This window comes from Archocentrus centrarchus, chromosome 10 (assembly GCF_007364275.1).
Source record: "Archocentrus centrarchus isolate MPI-CPG fArcCen1 chromosome 10, fArcCen1, whole genome shotgun sequence".
Classification (NCBI taxonomy): domain Eukaryota; kingdom Metazoa; phylum Chordata; class Actinopteri; order Cichliformes; family Cichlidae; genus Archocentrus; species Archocentrus centrarchus.
In genome coordinates, this window is record NC_044355.1 from 22,767,198 (window position 1) to 22,788,881 (window position 21,684).

The following is a 21,684-nucleotide window of genomic DNA, read 5'->3' on the forward strand; positions in this document are numbered from 1 at the left end:
CTCCTGTCTGTGAAGTAAACCCTGCCTACATGAAAAACTACAGTTGCCGTATGAACACTAAAACTGCCAAAGGGCTCATTTTGACCCGTTGGGATTTTAAAAATCATTTAACTCTATTAAACTAAAACCTCATCATCTCATATTTCATGACTTATTTATCAAATTGTGAATTTTGAGATGTGTGGGATAAAAAGAAAAAAAAAAATTACCATTTATACCTAAAACAGCAGAGCACATCATTTTGACCCCAAAGAAATCAATGTAAAACAAGGCCAGGTTGCCTAGCAACTCTTATTGTTTACACACATTTTGACATGTAGGCTGATATAACATGAGACAGAGCTTGTTAGATGTGGACTGTAGTTAGATAAAAGAATAATTGGTACAGGGCTCAACAGGTCATGCCAAAATGTGATTTCTGGTATTTAAACTGTTGTAAATGACTTGTTGGCCTATAATCTGTCAAACATATCTCAAACATCTCTCTAAAGAATGATATCAAGTCATTTTGAACCAGAAAGAACATTCCCGTCACAAGGTAAAAGCTGCAATCAGCTTTTGGCAAAGTGAGTTTTATATATCCTTTATTTATGTGCTGACTTGTGTTGACTACAGGTTATTTACCAACATAAACAAAGATATTAGTCATGAAAACAGTTTTTGGCACAGCAGAGCGGGTCAGAGCGGAGCGGACTGGAAGGGTGGAGAACCGGGCAGGTTTTTGGCTGTTCCAAGTAGCTGGGGGACCGTAGTTAATATACTGAGCAAAGAGTCCAGAGTGTGGAGAACTAATCTAAGCAAATAAATGGACAGATTTCAGGTGTGAGGAGCAGAGCTGAGGAGGCGAAGCCTGCGGACTGAGGCGGAGCACTGCAGACGCTGGATGAGGCGATGTAGTTCCAGTGATTGGAGGCAGATGTGGACAAGATGATAAGCTTGGACTGTTCTATTTGTACAATAACTGATTTTTTTAAAAAGTGTCGCTTATGTTTTTGTAGCCAGCTGTGAGGTAAATTTTAAAATGTAGGCAATAAGTTGTTCAGTCTGTTTCACGGTGAGCGCTCTGTTTTGATACCTTCTTTCTTTTAGCACAATACCACGTTACCTAAAATTCACTTTTAATTTTTCACAGTGTTCTTCTTCTGTCATAATTAAAAAATTTAGATGTGTTCGCTTTTGTGCAATTTGTTGTGCCCTTTATTATTTTATTCTATTCTGTGTATTTTAACTTCAAGATCTGTAAATATGAAAATTATCTCAACTTCAGAATCACAATAACCCCTCCTGGTGGTTCTAGGTTTTGGAATTCTTACTGTTCTAATGCTAAACGCACCCATAATGGTAAAAGTCCTCATAAGGGCTCAAGGAAAAAGTGTCATACCACATTTTGGAGGGTTCTCTTGCACAGGAGAGCTAGTCACTCAACTGGACGAACTGCTTTCCTTAACGCTGAGCCAGCTGCAACAGCATGGACAGGTGTTCCTCTGACAGGAGTGCAATACCTTTAACAAGTCAGCAGCTCGCAAAGTTGCTCCTGCTGAATTGGCTGCAGAATGCTTTCTCCAGAACTGACATTAAAGTCTGGCTGCATGATGTAACGGATCACTACCACCATATGCACCCAGCCTCCTTATGCAGCCAGTCGTCTTATGCAGGACAAGTCACGCCCTCTCTCCTGTCTCATCGTATTCGGAATTGTCTTCTTCGTAAAGTGCCCCAAATGGCTGAAGTCTCACGTTCGGTGCCTGAGGCTTTTTCACACAGAGCCTCTTGATGTGTTATGCAGTGGTGAGCAGTCAGTTCTCCTTTTGCACCCCCTGTTTTCTGTTGCACAGTTGAACATGGTCCATCCGTTTACCCATATAGCAGGCACACCTTTGGTTGCTAACCACACAAGTATATTCCATGGTAACTCTTTACTATGGAGACCTGTAGTCATGACCTGTAGTTGACCTGTAGTTGTTTGTCTCATTCATTTTAAGTCCAAGAAGTCAAATAAGAGAAGACAGAGCATCAACACGACAGACAAATATAACTATTTGAACTTTGCCTTTTATCTATGCCCTTGTGACAAACTACCTACCTTAGAGAAGACACTACAGATCAGAAACTAGTTCATCTATTAGACTGGATATATGAGTAAGACTGACATGTGTAACTCCTGGTTTGCTGAAGAATAAAATATCAGTAAGTTGGCACAGAGATGTCACAGTGTGTGGAAGCAGACCGTGTGACGTGTGTGGAGGTGAGGACCCAAACGCAGGACTCAGAAGCCAGCAGCCAGGAGTTAACAAAAAGGCGAGCCTTAATTAGGGCAGATAAGTTAAATACACAAACCAGGAGAATAACAAACTTAAGAAAACCTAAACTGGGGAACTCTGGAGCTTGAAAAAGGCGACTGGACTTCTTTTTGTTTCTTGAAGACGTTTCACCTCTCATCCGAAAGGCTTCTTCAGTTCTCAACCAAATGGTGGAGAGACCCAGGTATTTAAACCCCTGTGGGCGTAGTCCCATGGAGGTGGTTATGACCCTCTATTGATCATGTGTGTGAACACACTTCCTCCATCCAACCTCACCATCCAGGAGAAGAAGGCCATCACAGCCCTAAGCAAGGATCAAAACATCACCATACTGCCAGCCGACAAGGGGAGGTGCACGGTTGTGCTGAATTCATCGGATTACCACAACAAAATTACTACACTCCTCAGTGACAACAATACTTATGAGGTCTTGAGACGTGATCCCACAAGCAACTACAAGAAAAAAGTTGTTTGCTGCCTGCAACAACTTGAAAAGGAAAAAGCCATTGACCGCCCCACTTACTACCGCCTGTACCCTGGAGAAGCCACTCCATGCATTTATGGACTCCCAAAGATCCACAAAGAAGGAGTCCCACTTCGACCCATTATCAGCAGTATAAACTCGGTCACCTACAACATTTCCAAACACCTCGCCACCATCTTATCACCGCTTGTTGGCATCACACCCCACCACATTGAAAACTCTACAGATTTTACTAACAAGGTCCAGAATCTTGTACTGGATCCAGATGAAACCATGGTGTCCTTTGATGTGGTTTCACTTTTCACTTGCATACCCACAACTGAGGCAGTGGAGACCGTCAGAAGACGACTACAGGAAGACGATTCCTTACTGAACAGAACCAGCTTCACCCCAGATCAGATTTGTGCACTTTTAGATCTCTGCCTTACCACAACATATTTTAAATACAATGATGGATTCTACAGACAGAAGCATGGATGTGCCATGGGCTCCCCAGTGTCTCCCATTGTAGCCAACCTTTACATGGAGGAAGTGGAAAGTAAAGCTCTTGGTTCTTTCAAAGGGAAGGCACCTAGCCACTGGTACAGATATGTAGATGACACCTGGGTCAAAATCAAAACCCAAGAAGTAGAAGCCTTCACTCGTCACATCAACTCAGTGGATAAATACATACGTTTTACGAGGGAGGACACCAGAGATAACAAGTTACCATTCCTGGACTGTGCAGTGCTTATCGAGGAAGATGGAAGCCTCAACATTGAAGTTTACCGGAAGCCCACACACACAGACCAGTATCTCCTCTTTGACTCCCACCACCCTCTGGAACACAAACTTGGGGTGATCAGGACCCTACAACACCGTGCGGAAAGTGTTCCCTCTAAGGCAGAAGGGAAGCATAAGGAACACACACACATTAAGAAAGCCCTCAAAACATGCGGTTACCCCAACTGGGCCTTCATCAAATCAGCTAAGATGCACAGGAATGAAGGCCAAACACAAACTACAGAGAATAGGAAGGACAAGAAGAAAAACATTGTCATCCCATATGTGTCAGGCTTGTCAGAGAAACTCAGAAGAATTTTCTCCAAGCATGACATCCCAGTATACTTCAAACCAAGTCACACCCTAAGACAAAAACTGGTTCATCCCAAGGACAAACCCGCCAAACACAAGATCAGCGATGTAGTGTATGCTGTTCAGTGCAGTGAAGAGTGCTCGGACCTCTACATTGGTGAAACCAAACAGCCTCTTCACAAACGAATGGCACAACATAGAAGAGCCACCTCGACAGGACAAGATTCAGCAGTACATCTGCATCTGAAGGAAAAAGGGCACTCTTTTGAGGATGCCAATGTTCACATTTTGGACAGGGAAAACAGATGGTTTGAAAGAGGAGTGAAAGAAGCCATCTATGTCCACTGTGAACAACCATCATTGAACAGAGGAGGTGGATTACGTCACCAACTTTCCCCCGCTTACAGTGCTGTCCTGAGCTCCCTTCCCAGACGTCTCAACCCCCATTCACACCTTTGTTCCAGTGACCTCAATAGGCCACAGGAAACAATGGAGCAGAGTCCTAAATTGGTTTCAACTGAAACCACTGATTAAATATGACCCACGCCCTCTTCACACCTGGGCACATGTGTTCACACACATGATCAATAGAGGGTCATAACCACCTCCATGGGACTACGCCCACAGGGGTTTAAATACCTGGGTCTCTCCACCATTTGGTTGAGAACTGAAGAAGCCTTTCGGATGAGAGGTGAAACGTCTTCAAGAAACAAAAAGAAGTCCAGTCGCCTTTTTCAAGCTCCAGAGACTACTATGACCTGGATGACTGAGAATCTACACAGACTAAACTGGGGAAGAAGGCGAGGGAACACAGGAATGAGACATAGTCACAACAACAACAAGACTCTGACAAGAGACAATATATACTCAGAGGGATAATCAGGGAACAGGCAACAGGTGGAGAGCACTGCTGAATGTAATCACGACAGGCGAGACAAGGAAGTAAAACTAAACACAGAGGACAAGAGACAAAGACTGACAAAGTAAAACAAGAAACTACTGAACATAAGCACAGTCCTGATGCTAGAAGGCAGAAACATGGAAAACAAAGATAAACATGAAGAAACAGTACACATGTAAAACACGGTGGGAGGAACTAAGAACCAGAAACTGAAAATATCATAATTAAATATAATTAAATGAAAACAAAAAACAAAACCAATTAAATTCAATTTTCAACAAACAGTCACCTCAAGATGCTTAACCGCGAACCACAAATGAAAAACATTAATCTTCAAAAGTCCATTAAACTCAAAAACACTAGGCTTCAGGCATTGGACCATGACAACAGAGGTTTCAGTTTTTCCAAAAAAATAAAAAATAAAAATCCCTCACTGTGAACGGTCTCCCTGACTTGGCTAATTACTCTGCTACTTTATTAAAAGCTGTGCCTTTAAAATGCCGTCACATTTGGCTTAAAGAAACAGATTTTGCTTTAGCTGTAAGTCCCATTTCAGTGAAGCCCCTTCACGTCACCACATCTCTGCTTGTGTGTTGTTTAGCAAAGCTACATGTATCATGGAAGACAGGCCATCTGGGTTTTTGTTTATACTCAGTAAGAAGTATGTTTGGATACTAGGTAACTAGCTTGCAGGTGAGAACCCTGTTTTGTATTTTGTTTTTTTTTTTCAGTTTGACACATGCAACCCACAGCTACAACTAGAAAATGCCCAAAATGTATTCATAACCAATGCAGGTCACATCAAAAGAGAAAGCAACCAGCTTTGCATGTGTGATAAGGTGGACAAAATAAATAAATCTGACAAAAGCTACTTGCAAACATGTTCAATAAAACTGTTAGTATAACATGCTAACAGTTTGCAGCAAATACTTTATCCCATTTATACCAAACACTGTGCTATATATTTTTCAGCTCATGCACACTGCTTCATTCTTTAAGACGTAAGAAATTCAAGCTTGACAGAAACACCGTACCTACTTCTGGTTGCTAGATGTTGTTTGGCTAATTGCAGTTTGGGAACAATCCCATGTTCCACAGTCAATAATGCCTACAGTTCAAACACTGTAACTGCTTTGTTCTGTCCCAATAAACAACCTCTGTACAAACTGTTTCTGTATACGCTTCCAAATGGCTGCTCAAACAGATATGGGAGATTTGACACCAATTATGAACAAAACAGGAGATTAATCCACAGCATGAAAACAATTTTCTGATAACATTTAAAAATCTGAGAAGGTTAATGGAGCTAAATCTCCAGTGTCGAAGGTGTGATAATGTGCGATAGATCTTTTAGCTGCTTTTATTCTGCCAAAATGTATATTTGGAGCCAAGAGCCAAAGGCCCATCTGTTAATCATTGCAGAGAGATATGGAGCACCAGAGATGCAGAGGGAAAACTGCTTTTACATTATTTTCAGAGCATTACACAAAAACAAAGAGACACAAAGGGGGCATCAATATAGCCTAATTGGCATAGATGCACAGGGTACCCATGAAAAACTTATTGCAACCTCTGCCAGTGCAGCAGAAAGACGGAGCAAGAGACGGACATCAAGAGGGATGAACTGGTGTTTGTTTTGCAGCACAGAAGGCTTTGTGATGAGTTTATTATGTGACACATGTGTTTAGTAGGGATAAGTAACATATCTATGGTGCCAGTGTTTTTCTGAAAGATAAAAAAGGAGCGCAAGAAGACGCTTCTAACAGAATCTGTCAAGTCATATCAGCTTCAGTATAACACTGAGTCTGGCTCTGTTCAGTGCTGTCAGATGGAATCTTTTTTCCTTTCTTAAATGAAAATATCGATACATGTGCAGACGTGGTATTTTTTTTTTTCCCGCACTTGCAGAATTGTGCATATGTGGGCACAGATATGCGCATGTCTGTGTGTTTCAATGGTGCCGTCCTGGCAGAGAGGCACAGAATAGTGTGGTTTGTGTTCAAGTAGCACCTGCTCTGCAAGGCTGTGGTTTCAGCCATACTCATTATACGGCCCAGAGCTGCCTCCACACTGATTCAGCCATAAAACCTAATGGAGGATAATGAGCCACACAGTTTCCCCGGTGCCTATCCGACATCGAACAGGGACTGGGTAACCACAGAGTCGCAGTGCCGCAATCACTGGCAATCTACTGATAGGGCAGAAAAAGAAAACAAGAAGACAGTGGTGGTGGATCTGAATTGTGTTTCATCATTACTAAATGGCTTACCCTGATATCAGGCAGAATTGTCAACTCATTAGAGTCCAACAGTGCCTCCACTCTAACCCATTTCTGCGGGGGAGGAGATTCAATTTGTCACAACCAAACACAAGTGACCAGTACATATGGAACACAGCTTTAGAACAGGGTTAGTCCCACCCAGGGTGTTGAATGGCAGGTTCACTGGACTGATTTCTCCACGGAGAAACCACTCCTTCTTGTCACAGTGCCAGATCAATCAGACTCAGAGGCTGAGACCAACAACTAAACAAAAACAACATTATTAAATTACATGTTCATGATGCTTCTGCTTTTCTGAGTTTAACATACACCTGTTGGTCATAACAAACTTTTAAACTATAGTGTGGAAAAACTCAGAGAGGGCCTTGATCACGTTTAAGAACTGCAGCAGACAGAAACCAACCTTTATTACAGGCCACTACTTACACAGAGCAAGAGGCCAGCATCAAGCTGATGGAAGCCAAATTGGAACCACCGGCACTAAATGCCTCGTCACCTGTTCTGTTTGCTGTAGCTCTAACACCATTCAGAGACTTTTGACCATCAGGTTACATTTGGACCTAGGCATCTAATTCGAAAGGCTGAATTTGGCTTCAGATTAATGAGAAAAAAAAAAAAAGCATAATGGAGAATATAGAAAGTTTGAAGTGTGAAGAAGAGTTTCGTGGAGGGCAAGTAGAGTGCAGATAGATGTGAGTGAAGAGGGAGAAGGGCAGAAAATAAATTCAGAACAACAAAATGTGTTGAAGAAATTCTGGGAGTATTTGCATTAACTCCACAGTTGATGTGAAGTGTATGTGTTTCAAGTACCTAATTCTCTATGGACTCTGTCTCTAATGGAAATTAGAATATTATTCAAGGTGCCCTTGAATGGCCACCTAAAAACACTGAACAGATAGTCAAATGAAAGTAGTGCCTTTGAAAATTGAACCCAAGGACATTTTTTTTCTCTTTCAACTTAATACTGTCGAGAATGAATGCAGCTGCACATCCCTGCATTCTGCTTTTACTGTCTGCTGTTAGTTAGGCTGCAATACATTTTAAGTTCATGTTCTGCACCACAAAGCAGGAAGTCAACTCCGCTATCAGTCAAGTCATTCTCTATGTGTCGTGTCAGTTTGTAGCAAAAAAGAGATAATTAGAAGCCGCATCCTTTTATGCTGGGAATCATAGAGACCCAACAAGCAGCAGTGCACTCAGACAGATCTGCCTTACTCACTTTTCTTAACACTGCCATAGGCTGAGTCAGTATGGTTTGTGTGTATGTGAGTGTGTGTTGTGCTGTGAAGAGGTTATTTGTGGCAGACTACTGTGGGGCCTTTGTTTCCCTTGTCTTTTTGCTTCTGACAGAGGGAGGAAAGAACTCTCGCACACTGTGCTTTGATCACACACCGGAACAGCTTCATACAGATAGAGGGATGGGAAGTGGGGAGTGAGATGGAGAGATGGAGAGATGGAAATATGAGAAAGCTAGAGAGTAGAGGTTTGGGTTTGGTGTTGGAGCTGAAGAAGCGATTGACTGGGAAATGTGCCGGCGTGAGTTTCTGCGGCTAATAAAAGCTCAGAGTTTTATGAATCTTTAATCAGTGAATGGGGAATATAAAGTAACGTGGTGTATGGCTAGCCATATGAACTGAATAGTTAAGAAACTGCAACTGATGTGTTTTCAAGAGCACCACCTGTGGCCTGCACAGTATGAGGAAAGTTTGCCATGTGTGATAATATGGTTCAGTAATTTAAAAAAAAATGTATTCATATTTGCTATATTGTTCCTGTGTCTTTCTGTTTTTATATGTACACCACTAACCCATATTTCATCTTTCATCAGGCATTTCATCTTGTCCTTCTGGGTGTCCTGTGAGCGATGGTTCGGGAGTATGGGGAATCTGGCCCATTGTAACGGGCCATTTGGTCTCTGTACAACTGTAGAAAGAACTTGGTTTGCATTACTGGCAGTAATCATTCAGTCAGACTCATTCCTGGGGCAATTTGGACTCCTACAGGGCTGCTCTCTGTTCATAACACCGATTTTGTTCATAACTTTTATGGAAAGAATTCCTAGGTGCAGCCAAGTGGTGGAGGGTTTCCAGTTTGGTGACCTCAGGAGCACCTCTCTGCTTTTGTCAGATGATGTGGTTCTTCTTCAGGTGGTGACCTCCAGCTTGCACTGGACTGGTTTGTGGCTTCAACAGTGAAGCCACAAACCAGTCCAGTGTGTTGTGATAAAGAGAGAGCTGGCCGTGAAAGTGAAGCTGTCAATTTACCGGTTGATCTACGTTCCTTCTGAGGCCACGAGCGGTGGGTAGAGATAGGGTGAGGAACTCAATCCTCCATACTGTAATGAGCCAATAGGCTCCGACTATTATGTCTCCTATAGGTGCTTCCTAGGTGAAGCATTTCAGGCATGATCTATTGGGAGGACACGCAGGCCAGACCCAGGATATGCTGGAGAGATTACATGGCTGGCTTGTTGATCCCTCCAGAAGAGCTGGAGGAGGTGGCAGGGGAGAGAAGGCTCCAGTACCATAAGGTGTATATATATATATATATATATATATATATATATATATATATATATATATATATATATATATATATATATATATATATATATATATATATATATATATATATATATATATATTGAACATGATCCATGTTTTATTAAGTATGAATATATGGTACATGTAAAGAGAATCAATTCTAATGAGCTTGAAAGTCAACCTTTGTTCTTGCCCAAGAGCCTGAACTCTGTTAAGCAGCTTTCTTGTAATTTCTTTATATAGGCTTCAGGAATAATCCCCCAGGCTTCTTGAAGGACATTCAAAGCTCTTCTTTGGATGATGGCCTCCTTTGCTCTGTCCTGCTTCAATAATGTTGAGGTCTGTTCTCTGGGGAGGTCAATCCATGACTGATAGCAACTGCATAGAGAAGTCATCTGCTTTTCTATCTAGGTATGCTTTTGCTGATTACACAAGAACTGGACTGAAAAAAATAAATAAATAAATAAATAAATAATTTTTGACCTTCAGTTTCTCAGTCTTAAGGTAAATTGGGACACATTTGCAGTTATACTATAACCACCTGGTGTGGCTGAATATTTCCTTTTAGCAAATTATTTCAGTTATCAGTTATTTCTAGCCATCAAATTTAACAGTGCATCCAATTTCCGTTTCTTCATCACTTTATTGAAGTATTTTTCCATTAGTTTTAGCACCTCCCCAGGGACATTTATGTTCTGATTAGAAATTGTTGCCTTATAACAATAAAAATATCCGCTCCCCTTTTGTTCATTCACTGCTATCAGATTTCTTTGACACCCTTCAGGCAAAAATAATTTTTTTCATGTATGTATCTATTTAATAATTTAATGGCAGTAAATTGCCTAAGAACAAAGTAAAAGTGACTGCACACATTTTCATTCAGGCAGTGGTCTTTATCATAAAACTACAGTGAACAAAGAGCCCTTGGAACTTTTTTTTTCCAATTAAGCAACAAACAAACCAAGTCAAAGAGCATTTTTGCTGTTATGCAGACAGAAACCCAAAGAAATTCAGCTTCCTTCCTTCTTCTTCTTCTCCCTCTTTTTCCCTAGCAATGAAAGCTGTATTGTTTGAATTAATTGACCCACAAGGTTCAAAGAAAGATATTTTCTCCACATTCTCTTTTTTTGGCTGCTGAAAATAGTCTGAGTAATTCAGAGAGAAAATGATAGGAGAGGTAGGATACAATATATATTAATGAATTATGTCTGCTCTGTAAGCAACATCCCGAAAGCTATTTTTTTCATCCTTCACTCTCGACCATCTGTGCACGTTTGTTTTCACTGCCGAGTCCTCTGCTTGCATTTAGCTCTGGGGTTATACAAAGACAGCCAGCTACAAATGAAATATGGTGATAGGTGTCGCAGCTTTTGCTTCAGACACCTCTGCATGCTTCATGCATTCAGCAAAGAAAACACCCCATGTCAACACGTCCACCCAAAGACAATACACCCAGGATTAAAATGGGTTTTGTTTCAGTTGATCGCAGCACTTTCCTCTAGTTTTGAATTCATTTACATTATGTGTGCACAGTCTACATGTTTGTGTAGGGTTATTTGTTTTGAGAGGGGTTTGCATTTAAAAAGTAAGACAACGTCATAACCAGTAAAGTTTTAAGTCATATATACTTGCACAAATAAATGTGTATGTCCCCTTCTTTGTACAACAGTTATCTGCAAAGAAAATGCAAATTTCATTGAGAGGAGGCCAAAACTGACCAGTTTCTCTCCAAATTTCCTTCACATAGTTGGGAAGAAACACAATCAGACTAAAAAAGTCATGAGTTGCACCAGATAATATGTTTTGCTTTATCCCGGTTTATATTAACTTAGCCAAATGATCTTTTTTCTTTCTTTTTTTTTTTTTAATTGGCCACACTTCAGCAAAAGCTCATCTATATACAGATTTTCTGTTTGTCTATCTGTACATACATACAATTGTGAAAAAGAACATTCTCTCAGGAGTTGATGCAGTCATGTGAAAAAAACACTCAATGAATCAATAGCTTGTAGAACCACCTTTAGCAGCAAGAACATGAAGTAATCATTTTCAGGCTTTATCAGTCTCTCACATCAATGTGGAGGAAATTTGGTTTTCACCAAATGTGGCCTTATTCATTATGGCTAAACATCTCCACTTTGGTGTCATCTGTCCAAAAGACATTGTTCCAAAAGCCTTGTGATTTGTTCAGATGCAACTTTGCAAACATGCTGCCATGATCTTTTTTAGAGAGGAGAAGCTTGCTCCCAGCAACCGTTCAGCCTTTTTTTTTTCCCCAATTCTCCTGACATGAACATTAACATTTAATATGCTAACTGAAGCCTGCAGAGTCTGAGATTTAGCTGCTGGGTTTTTTTTTTTTTTTTTGCAATATCTCTGAGCATTGCATGATCTGACCTTGGGGTGAATTTGCTGGGATTTCCACTCCTGGGAAGGATGTGTTAACATCCACCTAAATCCACCAGACCAGCAGACTGCCAAAAGCTTCTGCTTTTATAGAGGTGCTCACACTTGCTCGATCGATTAATCAAGTGCATTTTAATAGCAGCACCTGGCTGCTACTCACCCTCTTAACTTCTATGGAAGTTTGTGAACTGTAGATGGCCGGGCACCTATCAGATTATGATATCACTTGATTTCCAACAGCCACACAGACAGCTGAGCAGCTGGGGTTCAGTGTTCAAAAAAGAATCAGTGCATCTGCTAGTTGTGGTTTCCAGCTCTCACTTTTGAATGGAATATAAATTGTATGATGGGTCATTTCAGCTGATAAGCATCCTAAAACATCTGTTATCAATGTCTCTAATCCTAATGTGCTCAGTCCAGTACAGTGCTTTTCATGAGACTTAGAAACATGCCAAAATTCACAATAGTGCATGTTCTATGTGCCCTGTCTTCACTCAGTAAGCTCAGTGTAATCTTACATCAAGCTCTTATATATTTAAAATTAAAGCTTAAAAGAAGGTCTCTTAATTTCTCCTGAGATTGAGGGCCAGGTGTCTCAAAATCTTGCACCTCTCTGAAAATTTATTGTCAGCTACAGGTTTGGTTTATGGCCACAGAGGTAAACGGACTTGCTGTTCATATCTTTGTGAGACAAGATAAGGAGTTGTTGCAATCCGTCGGTTCTGGATTGTGTAAGTGTCACCTGTTTCTTGCCGATGTTGTCAGAAATAGGTATGTCTTTACTGAGATTGCCTTAGCTGCCAGAAGTTCAAGAAAGCCAGCGCTTCTTGTTACATAAGGGACACCGGAGGGAGGCAGTTACATGTGCAGTTGTCAGTCAGGGTACATAGTATGGTTATGACTGTTTTTGTGCATGCAGTGTTGTTTTCTTTTCATTTTAGACACAAGGTATTTGTTAATTCTCTTTCGGAAAACCGCAAATGTTAGCATACATAGGTACCACCCCCACAGGGCATTTCTCTTTATAGTAACAGCACTTCACTCAAAGTACCCTTAAAACAGCATAAGAAGAAAACAAGGTTAGGAAGACAAGTAAAACGAGCAGACAAGGAACATCTTCTTTAATGCCAATGAATTCCTGCAGCATCTTAAAAGCCAGAAAGCAAACAATTAGTGTTGAGATGTTTAGAATCAAATTGGAGATGGGTTTGCACTCGATGCAGGAGGCAAGGAAGAGACTTAAAATTTCTCTCTGATCAGTGGCATTTACTGACAGATGGAAACCAGCCTACGCCGGATCAGACAATGCTCAACTCAGATCACTCCCACTGTAGCTTCACCGATGACAGGAAGCGGAGATTAATGACAAGTTCTTTTAAATATAACAAGCTTTTGTCCTATTTAGGATAAGATGAAAGTATGCAGGATAGGGGAGTGTAAACTGGGCACAAATCATTAGGAAACATACAGCTGTTTAGGTGGAAGTAAAGAGGATTAAGACTGGAGTCGTTTGAACTTCACTACATCAGAGAATGTTATCATCTTTGTGTGGCCCGGTCAGCAAAGGACAGGACTGACACCAAATAAAATTTAAAATGGGTCTTTATTCCCCGACTGAACTCATAATAAAGAATAAGAACAGCGTTAATTCTTTGTTTTGAGGTTAATTAACAAAAGTCTCAACTTTAACAATACACTGTGCCCCTGCCTCCTCCAGTCTCAACACCGCTCATGGACACAGAACTGATCAACGGCTGTAGATTGAAAACAAAATGGAGGCCTAAGCTTTCCTACTGTGTACAAATCAGATTCCCTATACAGACAACAGCAGTGGCCTCACTTTTCTGATAAAGAAAACAAAGACAAGAAGAAAAGGAATAAAACAATCAAACACATTCACAATATTACAACACGACTAAACTCTATACCCTCAATAAAGTTAATCTAAACAGTGTTTTACAGCAAAACAGTACATAACACTTCACATCATAACACCAGGGAATAGTCGGTGACTTACTCTGACTCCAGTGGTCAGCCTGTGCTATAACACACCACCTCAGCCTATCACTGGATTTCTCCCCTCTGAAACCAGCAAGAGCAAACATAAGCTCAGTCTCTGAAAATAGCGCACACACCATGCACGCTGGATCACACGTATATGTTGTGCCTTTAGTCACTTACGCTGCTCCACTGCTCTGGCTTTTCCACACCATGCGGCAAACAATCGGTTTCTCAAGCAGCTTTGCGGCGATCTGATGGCGTACGGGACATTAGTCTGGCCTCTAGCCTCGATCTGAAATCTCGCGGGATTTCCGCATTCTCGCGAGACTAACCAGCTTCAGTGAGAATGACAACAATGCTCCACCAGGTGGGGCTGTTTAACCCTCTATTTAATCGCTTCCAATTTCACCTGGCTACATTCTCCCCTGCTAAAAGTCAACGTCCTCGGTGACTTCCTACTCCCCCATCCCTTCTCTAAGGTTGGATGTATAAAGGGCCACCCCTGCTAGTATCTGAGAGAACACATCTGGGCTAAAGGACACAGAATTACATGCTGATCTGGGTAGGTGAAACATATTTCTATGTCTCCCTGCAGTCTCTCTCTCACTTCGACGTGGAGGGGGAACGGGTGGCTCCACCTGGGCCTTCCTCTCCTTCCTTCCTCTCGGAGCGGGTACAGGCTGCGGTCCCCCTTTCTCCTCAGGGCAGCTGAAACGCCCTGATGGTGGGGCATGGTCCATGGAGTTGGCCCCCACATCACTATTAGGTGTCTCGCTCCTCCTTTGCTCAGGCACATCCTCACACTCTATTACTTGATGGCCTCCTGCTCTGTCTGCCAGCAGGTTCAAGTTGTCAGGCCCCACGATGGCCTCTTGCCCAGCTTGAGAACACCTGACTTCCTCCATCAACACAAAGTCTGGCTCCATGTCAGACTCCGACTCCGACTCCGAAACTAACATCCCTTCAACAGTGGGGGCAGCCAAACAGTGACGCTTGGTTTGCACTGGTACGGGCCCCACACATGGCCGAAGGTTGGACCTATGGACCCTCTTCTTCGGGCCTCCCTCCAAAGGTTCCACGGTATAGGTAGTCCCATGGACCTCGACAACCTTGTACACTGGAATTGCCCATGCATCCTGGATCTTATTCCTCCCAGGAGGCCTATGTCGGAGGTACACCTCCTGCCCCACCCCAACAGGTGGGCAGTACACTTTCTCCTGTTGCTGCACCACTCTTCCAGCAGCCTTTCTCTCGGCGCACTCTCTTGCTCGTGCGTGCGCATCCCGCAGCCTCTCTTGGTGGGTAATTAACCAGTCAGGCTGATCATCCCTCATTTGCTCTTGGCCCAACAGGGCATCAACCGGGAGGTGTGGATGGACCCCGAACAGCAGGTAGTAAGGTGAATACCCTGTGGTTGAATGTGGTGTGACATTGTAAGCGTACACAAGTTCTGACAGATGCTCAGGCCAACGCCGCTTCTTTTCAGGGGGAAGCGTGCGCAGGAGGTCATGTAGAGTTCTGTTGAACCTCTCACACTGGGGGTTACCCTGTGGATGGTGGGGTGTGGTCCTGGTTTTCTTTACTCCATACAACTTGCATAGCTCTGCAACCACAGCACTTTCGAAATTTCTGCCCTGATCAGAGTGCAGGCGCTCGGGCACTCCATACTTCAAAACCATTCCCTGAGAAGGGCCTTTGCTGTCGTATCTGCCTTCTGATCTCTTGTGGCAATGGCCTGACTGAACTTTGTGAACACGTCTGTGATCACCAGCACATTCTCACGACCATCTGTGGCTCGCTCCAGCACTGTGTAGTCCACAGCCACCACTTCAAGTGGTCGAGTAGCTAAAAAAGGGGTATATGGAGCCTGGATTCTTGGGTGCGGCATCTTTGTTAGGACACATCTCTGGCACTCTTTAACCCACTGTTCAACATCCTCATGCATACCACTCCAGAAACACCTCTGTCTCAACAGTCCTAAAGTTCGTTCAATGCCCTGATGTCCCATCTGGTCATGCACACTCTTGAGGACTTGCTCTTTGAGGCATGCAGGTAGCAACAGCTGATAGCATTCTCCAAGGTGAGTATCCTCAATCACTCTGTACAAAAGCCCATCTCTTTCTCTCAGTCGGGACCACTGTTTCAACAAGGAGCGTACTGGTTTGGATAAGCCTGCTCTCTCGTGGTAAGTAGGTTTTCTTTGGCGGCCCCAGACCTTTCTCAGCACCCCCAACACTGGGTCAGATGTTTGAAAACACTGTAGTTCTGCTTTAGAGTACCCAGGCAACACAGGTATGTTATCTGGAATTACTTCAGATGCCTGCAACTGCCTGATGTTACCCTGTTCAATCCCTGCTGCTACCAAACTCATATCCAAAGATGTCCCTGTCTTGAGTGAGCTGCATATGGCTACACAGTGATCAAATTCTGCATCTTCACTATCTGGCTCGGGCTCATCAGCTGGCGGATGCCGGGAGAGGGCATCAGCTGCTGTATTGCACCGTCCAGGCCGGTATTTCACATCAAAGTCAAACACAGCTAGCTGAGCGACCCATCGCTGCTGGATAGCCCCCAAATTGGCAGTGGAGAGATGACACAGGGGGTTGTTGTCTGTGATGACAGTAAATTTGGACCCCAACAGGTAGCTCCTGAACTTCTCCGTAACTGCCCACTTGAGTGCTAGCAGCTCGAGTTTCATGCTGCTGTACTTTCGATCATTCTTCTCAGCCCCTCTGAGCCTCCGGCTCGCATAGGCTATCACCTTCTTCCCACCTGCCTGTTCCTGGTACAGAACAGCACCTAATCCTAGGCTGCTTGCATCTGTCTCAAGGATAAAAGGTAAGGTGAAGTCTGCATAGCCTAGTGTGGGAGCACTGGTTAGTCTGTCCCTCAGCAGCTCGAAAGCTTCTTGACACATTTGTGTCCAGACTGACCTGAACATCTTGTTAGCCCTCATCTGGCTAGTCTCCCTGATGCATGCATTCACAGCATCATGAAGGGGCCCTGCGATCTTAGAGAAACCTTCAATAAACCTCCTGTAGTAACTGCAAAGGCCTAGGAAGGCACGGAGCTCCCCTACAGTACTGGGGATGGGCCACCGTTTTACAACACTTATCTTGTCAGGGTCCGGGCCTATGCCTTGGGCTGAGACTGAGTGACCAAGGAACCTGACCTCAGGTTGAAGGAAGTGACACTTCACCATTTTGACCTTCAACCCTGTCTCCCTCAACCTTTTCAGGACCCTCTCTAACCTCACCAGGTGGTCCTGGAATGTTGATGAGAACACCAGCAAGTCATCCAGGTAAATCAGTACAGTCTGAAACACCAAGTCACTCATTGTTGCCTGCATGAGCCTCTGAAATGTGGCAGGCGCATTGCATAATCCAAAGGGCATTCTCTTATATTCATACAGGCCAAAGGGTGTGGTAAATGCAGTTTTGTGCCTATCTTTCTCATGTACTGCAACTTGGTGATATCCGCTAGCCAGGTCAATCGTTGAAAAGAATCTGGCGCCACAGAGTGCATCCAGACTTTCGTCGATGCGTGGGAGCGGAAACGCATCCCGCCTGGTCTTCGCGTTTAGCCTCCTGTAGTCTACGCAAAGTCTTAGACTACCATCCGACTTGCGTACCAGAACAACAGGTGAAGCATAGGAGCTTGAACTCTCCTGGATTACCCCTTTCCTAAGTAGCTCTGAAATATGCTCCCTAACTTCCTGGTACTGGTTGGGTGGTATACGGCGGTAGGGCTGGGAGACAGGCGTCTCCTCAACCACCGGGATCTCATGTTTCACTCGATCAGTGAACCCCAGGTCCTCATCATGCACAGCAAACACATCTGCATATCTCTTCAAGAGCGACTCAAGCTCTACTTTCTGCTCTGGGCTGCCGCCACAGTGCAGCCGATCTAGAAAGCTCTGTATGTCACTGGCTGATTTTTGACTGTCCCTCGGACTAATGCTAACTTCCTCCAGGTCAGCAGAAATCCGCTGAAACTTAACCTCATAGGGGTCATCTTCCACATGATGGCACTGGCTGAGAATGCCTAGCCTGGTTTTTGGGGGCAACCAGATATCCTCCTGTGAGAGGTTAATAACCTGAACCGGAAACACAGATCTGTTGGATGAGACGGCAGTTGGAACAACCATCAACCCACAAGGCAGTGGTGAGTCTCCTTGCTCGAGCAGCATAGTGGAGTTGCCGCTGGACTGTCCCTTGCGCCCCCTTGCACGGAGTGTGGCAACAGACATGGCAGGTACACGCACCCTGTGCTTACTAGCAAGCCGGGCCATGGATGTCTTTCCAACTAGCTCCGCCTCTTGTACCCTACGGCAAGCTTCCCTCCAGATGGGATCCAACTTCCCATCCAGAGCTACATCAAACTCTGTGTGTATCAGCTGCCGGCATCTCTTAGCAATGTTCATTCCAATTATGCCAGGTACCGAAGGGTCTGGCTCCTCATTGTCCCCATCTTTGATTATCAAGAAACCACACTCAGGGAGAGCTACCCCAAGAACTTGTATGTCTAGCTCGACATAGCCCAAGTAGGGGAGCGGCAGTTTATTGGCTGCAGTCAGTTTGAGCCATTTAGCAGTACAGTGCATGTCCTCGTCTCCTCCATGGAGGTGGTTTCTGAAGAAACCCTCAGTCAAAGTGCTTACGTTACTTCCTGTGTCCAGTATACACCTAAGGGGGACACCCCCTATCTGAACATCTAATTCAGGACACTTGCCAACAGCCTTTTCCAGAAAACGTTCTTTGGTTAAAATGCTCTCTGAGCCTTCTGACCTTCCTCGCATTGCTCGGCTCACAGCAATGGAGGGTTCCTGTTTCCCGGCACCGTGGAGCTAGGTGCAGCAGGTGACTGACTTTCTGTCTTCCGCGGGGCAGTACACTGCCTGGCCATGTGTCCCACACTCTCACAACGCAGACATATAGGCTGACCATCACTTGTGTACTTGGGCTGGACCTTAGGCCTACCTCCCTGATTAACACTCCCTGAGCTGATATTCTGCTCAGTGAGCCCCCGAACTGCATCAGTTAGCTCAGTGATCGCCCTACCCTGCTGTGCAATCATTTTAACAACTTCCTGCAGAGTTATGGCCAGATCAGCTTGTATTTTACTGGTTGAGTCTGGTTTCTCTAAAGTCTCATCTCTGCTGTCTCCTACCAAGTTTCGGTTTCGTGCTACATTAATGTTACGGGGCCTGTCTTCAAGTGACCACATTATTGCTTCATCTCTGACATCAAATAGGTTAGAGTCGGGTTTCTCTCTAACTAGTTTACGCAATCCGCGTCTCAGGGCTGAGTCCCGAACCCCCTCAATGAACTGGTCTCTCAAAGCCAGTTGTGCGTCAGCTACAGCATTAGGGGATTGTTGGAGAGCTAGATTTAGCAGCTGAGAGAGGGCATGTGAATACTCACGAAAGTCTTCCCCATCCACTTGTCTGCGAGAATAGAAAGCATGTAATAGCTGTGGTGTGGTGCGCTTCTCTCTGAAGGCTTCAGTCAAATATGAAAATAGGTCACTAGGATGCTTAGGCTGCCCTCCCATCCGTAATTTGACCTCCTCTAGTGCTGGGCCCTTTAGATGTGACAAGATAAAGTCTACCCGTTCCTCTCTCTGTAGGCCCCTCACCCTCATTATTCGCTGCATTTCTTCTATGAACTCATCTACAGTGTACACATCTTTTCCAACCTCACCACAGAAAGGTACAACATGTTTTTCTCTTGGGATGTAAACAACAGACCGTGTTTGAACATTACCTAGATTAGCAATACTTGACATTATCTCATCATGCTTCCTGCCCAGCTCTAGGACCTGTGACTGTAGCTGTGCAACTGGGTTACCTCCATCACTGAACAGAAAACCTGCATCATCTCCATGGCTGGTTCCTGCCGTGGGAGCAGCTGCCCCCACTTCCTCTTCGGACATTCTCAGGAGTCTCTGTTTCTATGTCCTTAGTGAAGTCAATTATCACAGTTCTAGCCGTTATGTATCTCCACCGAACAGTCCCAAACCAGTCGAAATTAGTCCTCTCCAGCAGCCTCTGATGACGAAGTCGGCTCTCCTCCAGAACACCAGCAACACGCACAGTTGCCTCCAAGACACCGCGCCACAGCCGTCACCCTCTCTGGCTCTCTGGAGCTGGACCTCCTCTGGCCACTACTGTTGTCTCTGTACAATATGTTCGTGCTCACTCTCAGTACAATGACCTCAAAACTTAAAGAGGAATCCCACTTCTGACACCAAAATTAGTGTGGCCCGGTCAGCAAAGGACAGGACTGACACCAAATAAAATTTAAAATGGGTCTTTATTCCCCGACTGAACTCATAATAAAGAATAAGAACAGCGTTAATTCTTTGTTTTGAGGTTAATTAACAAAAGTCTCAACTTTAACAATACACTGTGCCCCTGCCTCCTCCAGTCTCAACACCGCTCATGGACACAGAACTGATCAACGGCTGTAGATTGAAAACAAAATGGAGGCCTAAGCTTTCCTACTGTGTACAAATCAGATTCCCTATACAGACAACAGCAGTGGCCTCACTTTTCTGATAAAGAAAACAAAGACAAGAAGAAAAGGAATAAAACAATCAAACACATTCACAATATTACAACACGACTAAACTCTATACCCTCAATAAAGTTAATCTAAACAGTGTTTTACAGCAAAACAGTACATAACACTTCACATCATAACACCAGGGAATAGTCGGTGACTTACTCTGACTCCAGTGGTCAGCCTGTGCTATAACACACCACCTCAGCCTATCACTGGATTTCTCCCCTCTGAAACCAGCAAGAGCAAACATAAGCTCAGTCTCTGAAAATAGCGCACACACCATGCACGCTGGATCACACGTATATGTTGTGCCTTTAGTCACTTACGCTGCTCCACTGCTCTGGCTTTTCCACACCATGCGGCAAACAATCGGTTTCTCAAGCAGCTTTGCGGCGATCTGATGGCGTACGGGACATTAGTCTGGCCTCTAGCCTCGATCTGAAATCTCGCGGGATTTCCGCATTCTCGCGAGACTAACCAGCTTCAGTGAGAATGACAACAATGCTCCACCAGGTGGGGCTGTTTAACCCTCTATTTAATCGCTTCCAATTTCACCTGGCTACATTTGTATATGAGCCTAGAAAAAAGTGTTACGGTGTTTGTCTGACCTTGTTATTGCTCGGAAGCTTCATTTCACTAATATTGATAAAACTAATGACACACTACTGATTATGTGCTATAAACATTGAATGGCCATGCATCCTTCTCACTGAGATCAATAGAATTTAAATTATGCTCAATAAAACACATCTGAATCTGAAATGAATGATCAAATTAGATATCATGAAAATCAGACACAAAGATTTGCCACTAATTCCAAAAACAAAACGCCTTTCTTATCCTTATGTAATCATCAGTACAATAATATAAAAATATGGTTGATTCCATGCCTTTCACTGTCTGTGTAACTTTTTAAATGGCAGTCTTACAGTATGAATAAAAGTCTAAACCTGGCTGTGGTGATATGTTTCCGCAGTTTCTCACCAAGGAAATATAACACTCATCTGGAAAATCTAAAAGGTGTCTAATCAAAACATTTAACAGCCAAAGAGCACTGATAAAGATTGCGAATGACTACAACTGCATCACTAGCATGGACATTACTGTCTGCTCTGTCTGTGATTTCAC

The 21,684-nt window shown here is 43.7% G+C and overlaps 1 protein-coding gene across 1 annotated transcript; it reads right to left on the reverse strand.

The window, feature by feature from the left end:
- Positions 1-13,769: 13,769 nt before the first annotated feature.
- On the reverse strand, positions 13,770-15,658 carry LOC115787439 (uncharacterized). The gene is made up of 2 exons (XM_030740146.1): positions 14,171-15,658; positions 13,770-14,071 (listed from the first exon to the last, which is right to left on the reverse strand). Exon 1 carries the CDS (start codon positions 15,322-15,324, stop codon positions 14,446-14,448), a length of 879 nt encoding a protein of 292 aa, XP_030596006.1. The 5' UTR covers positions 15,325-15,658; the 3' UTR covers positions 13,770-14,071; positions 14,171-14,445.
- Between the last annotated feature and the right edge of the window lie 6,026 nt (positions 15,659-21,684).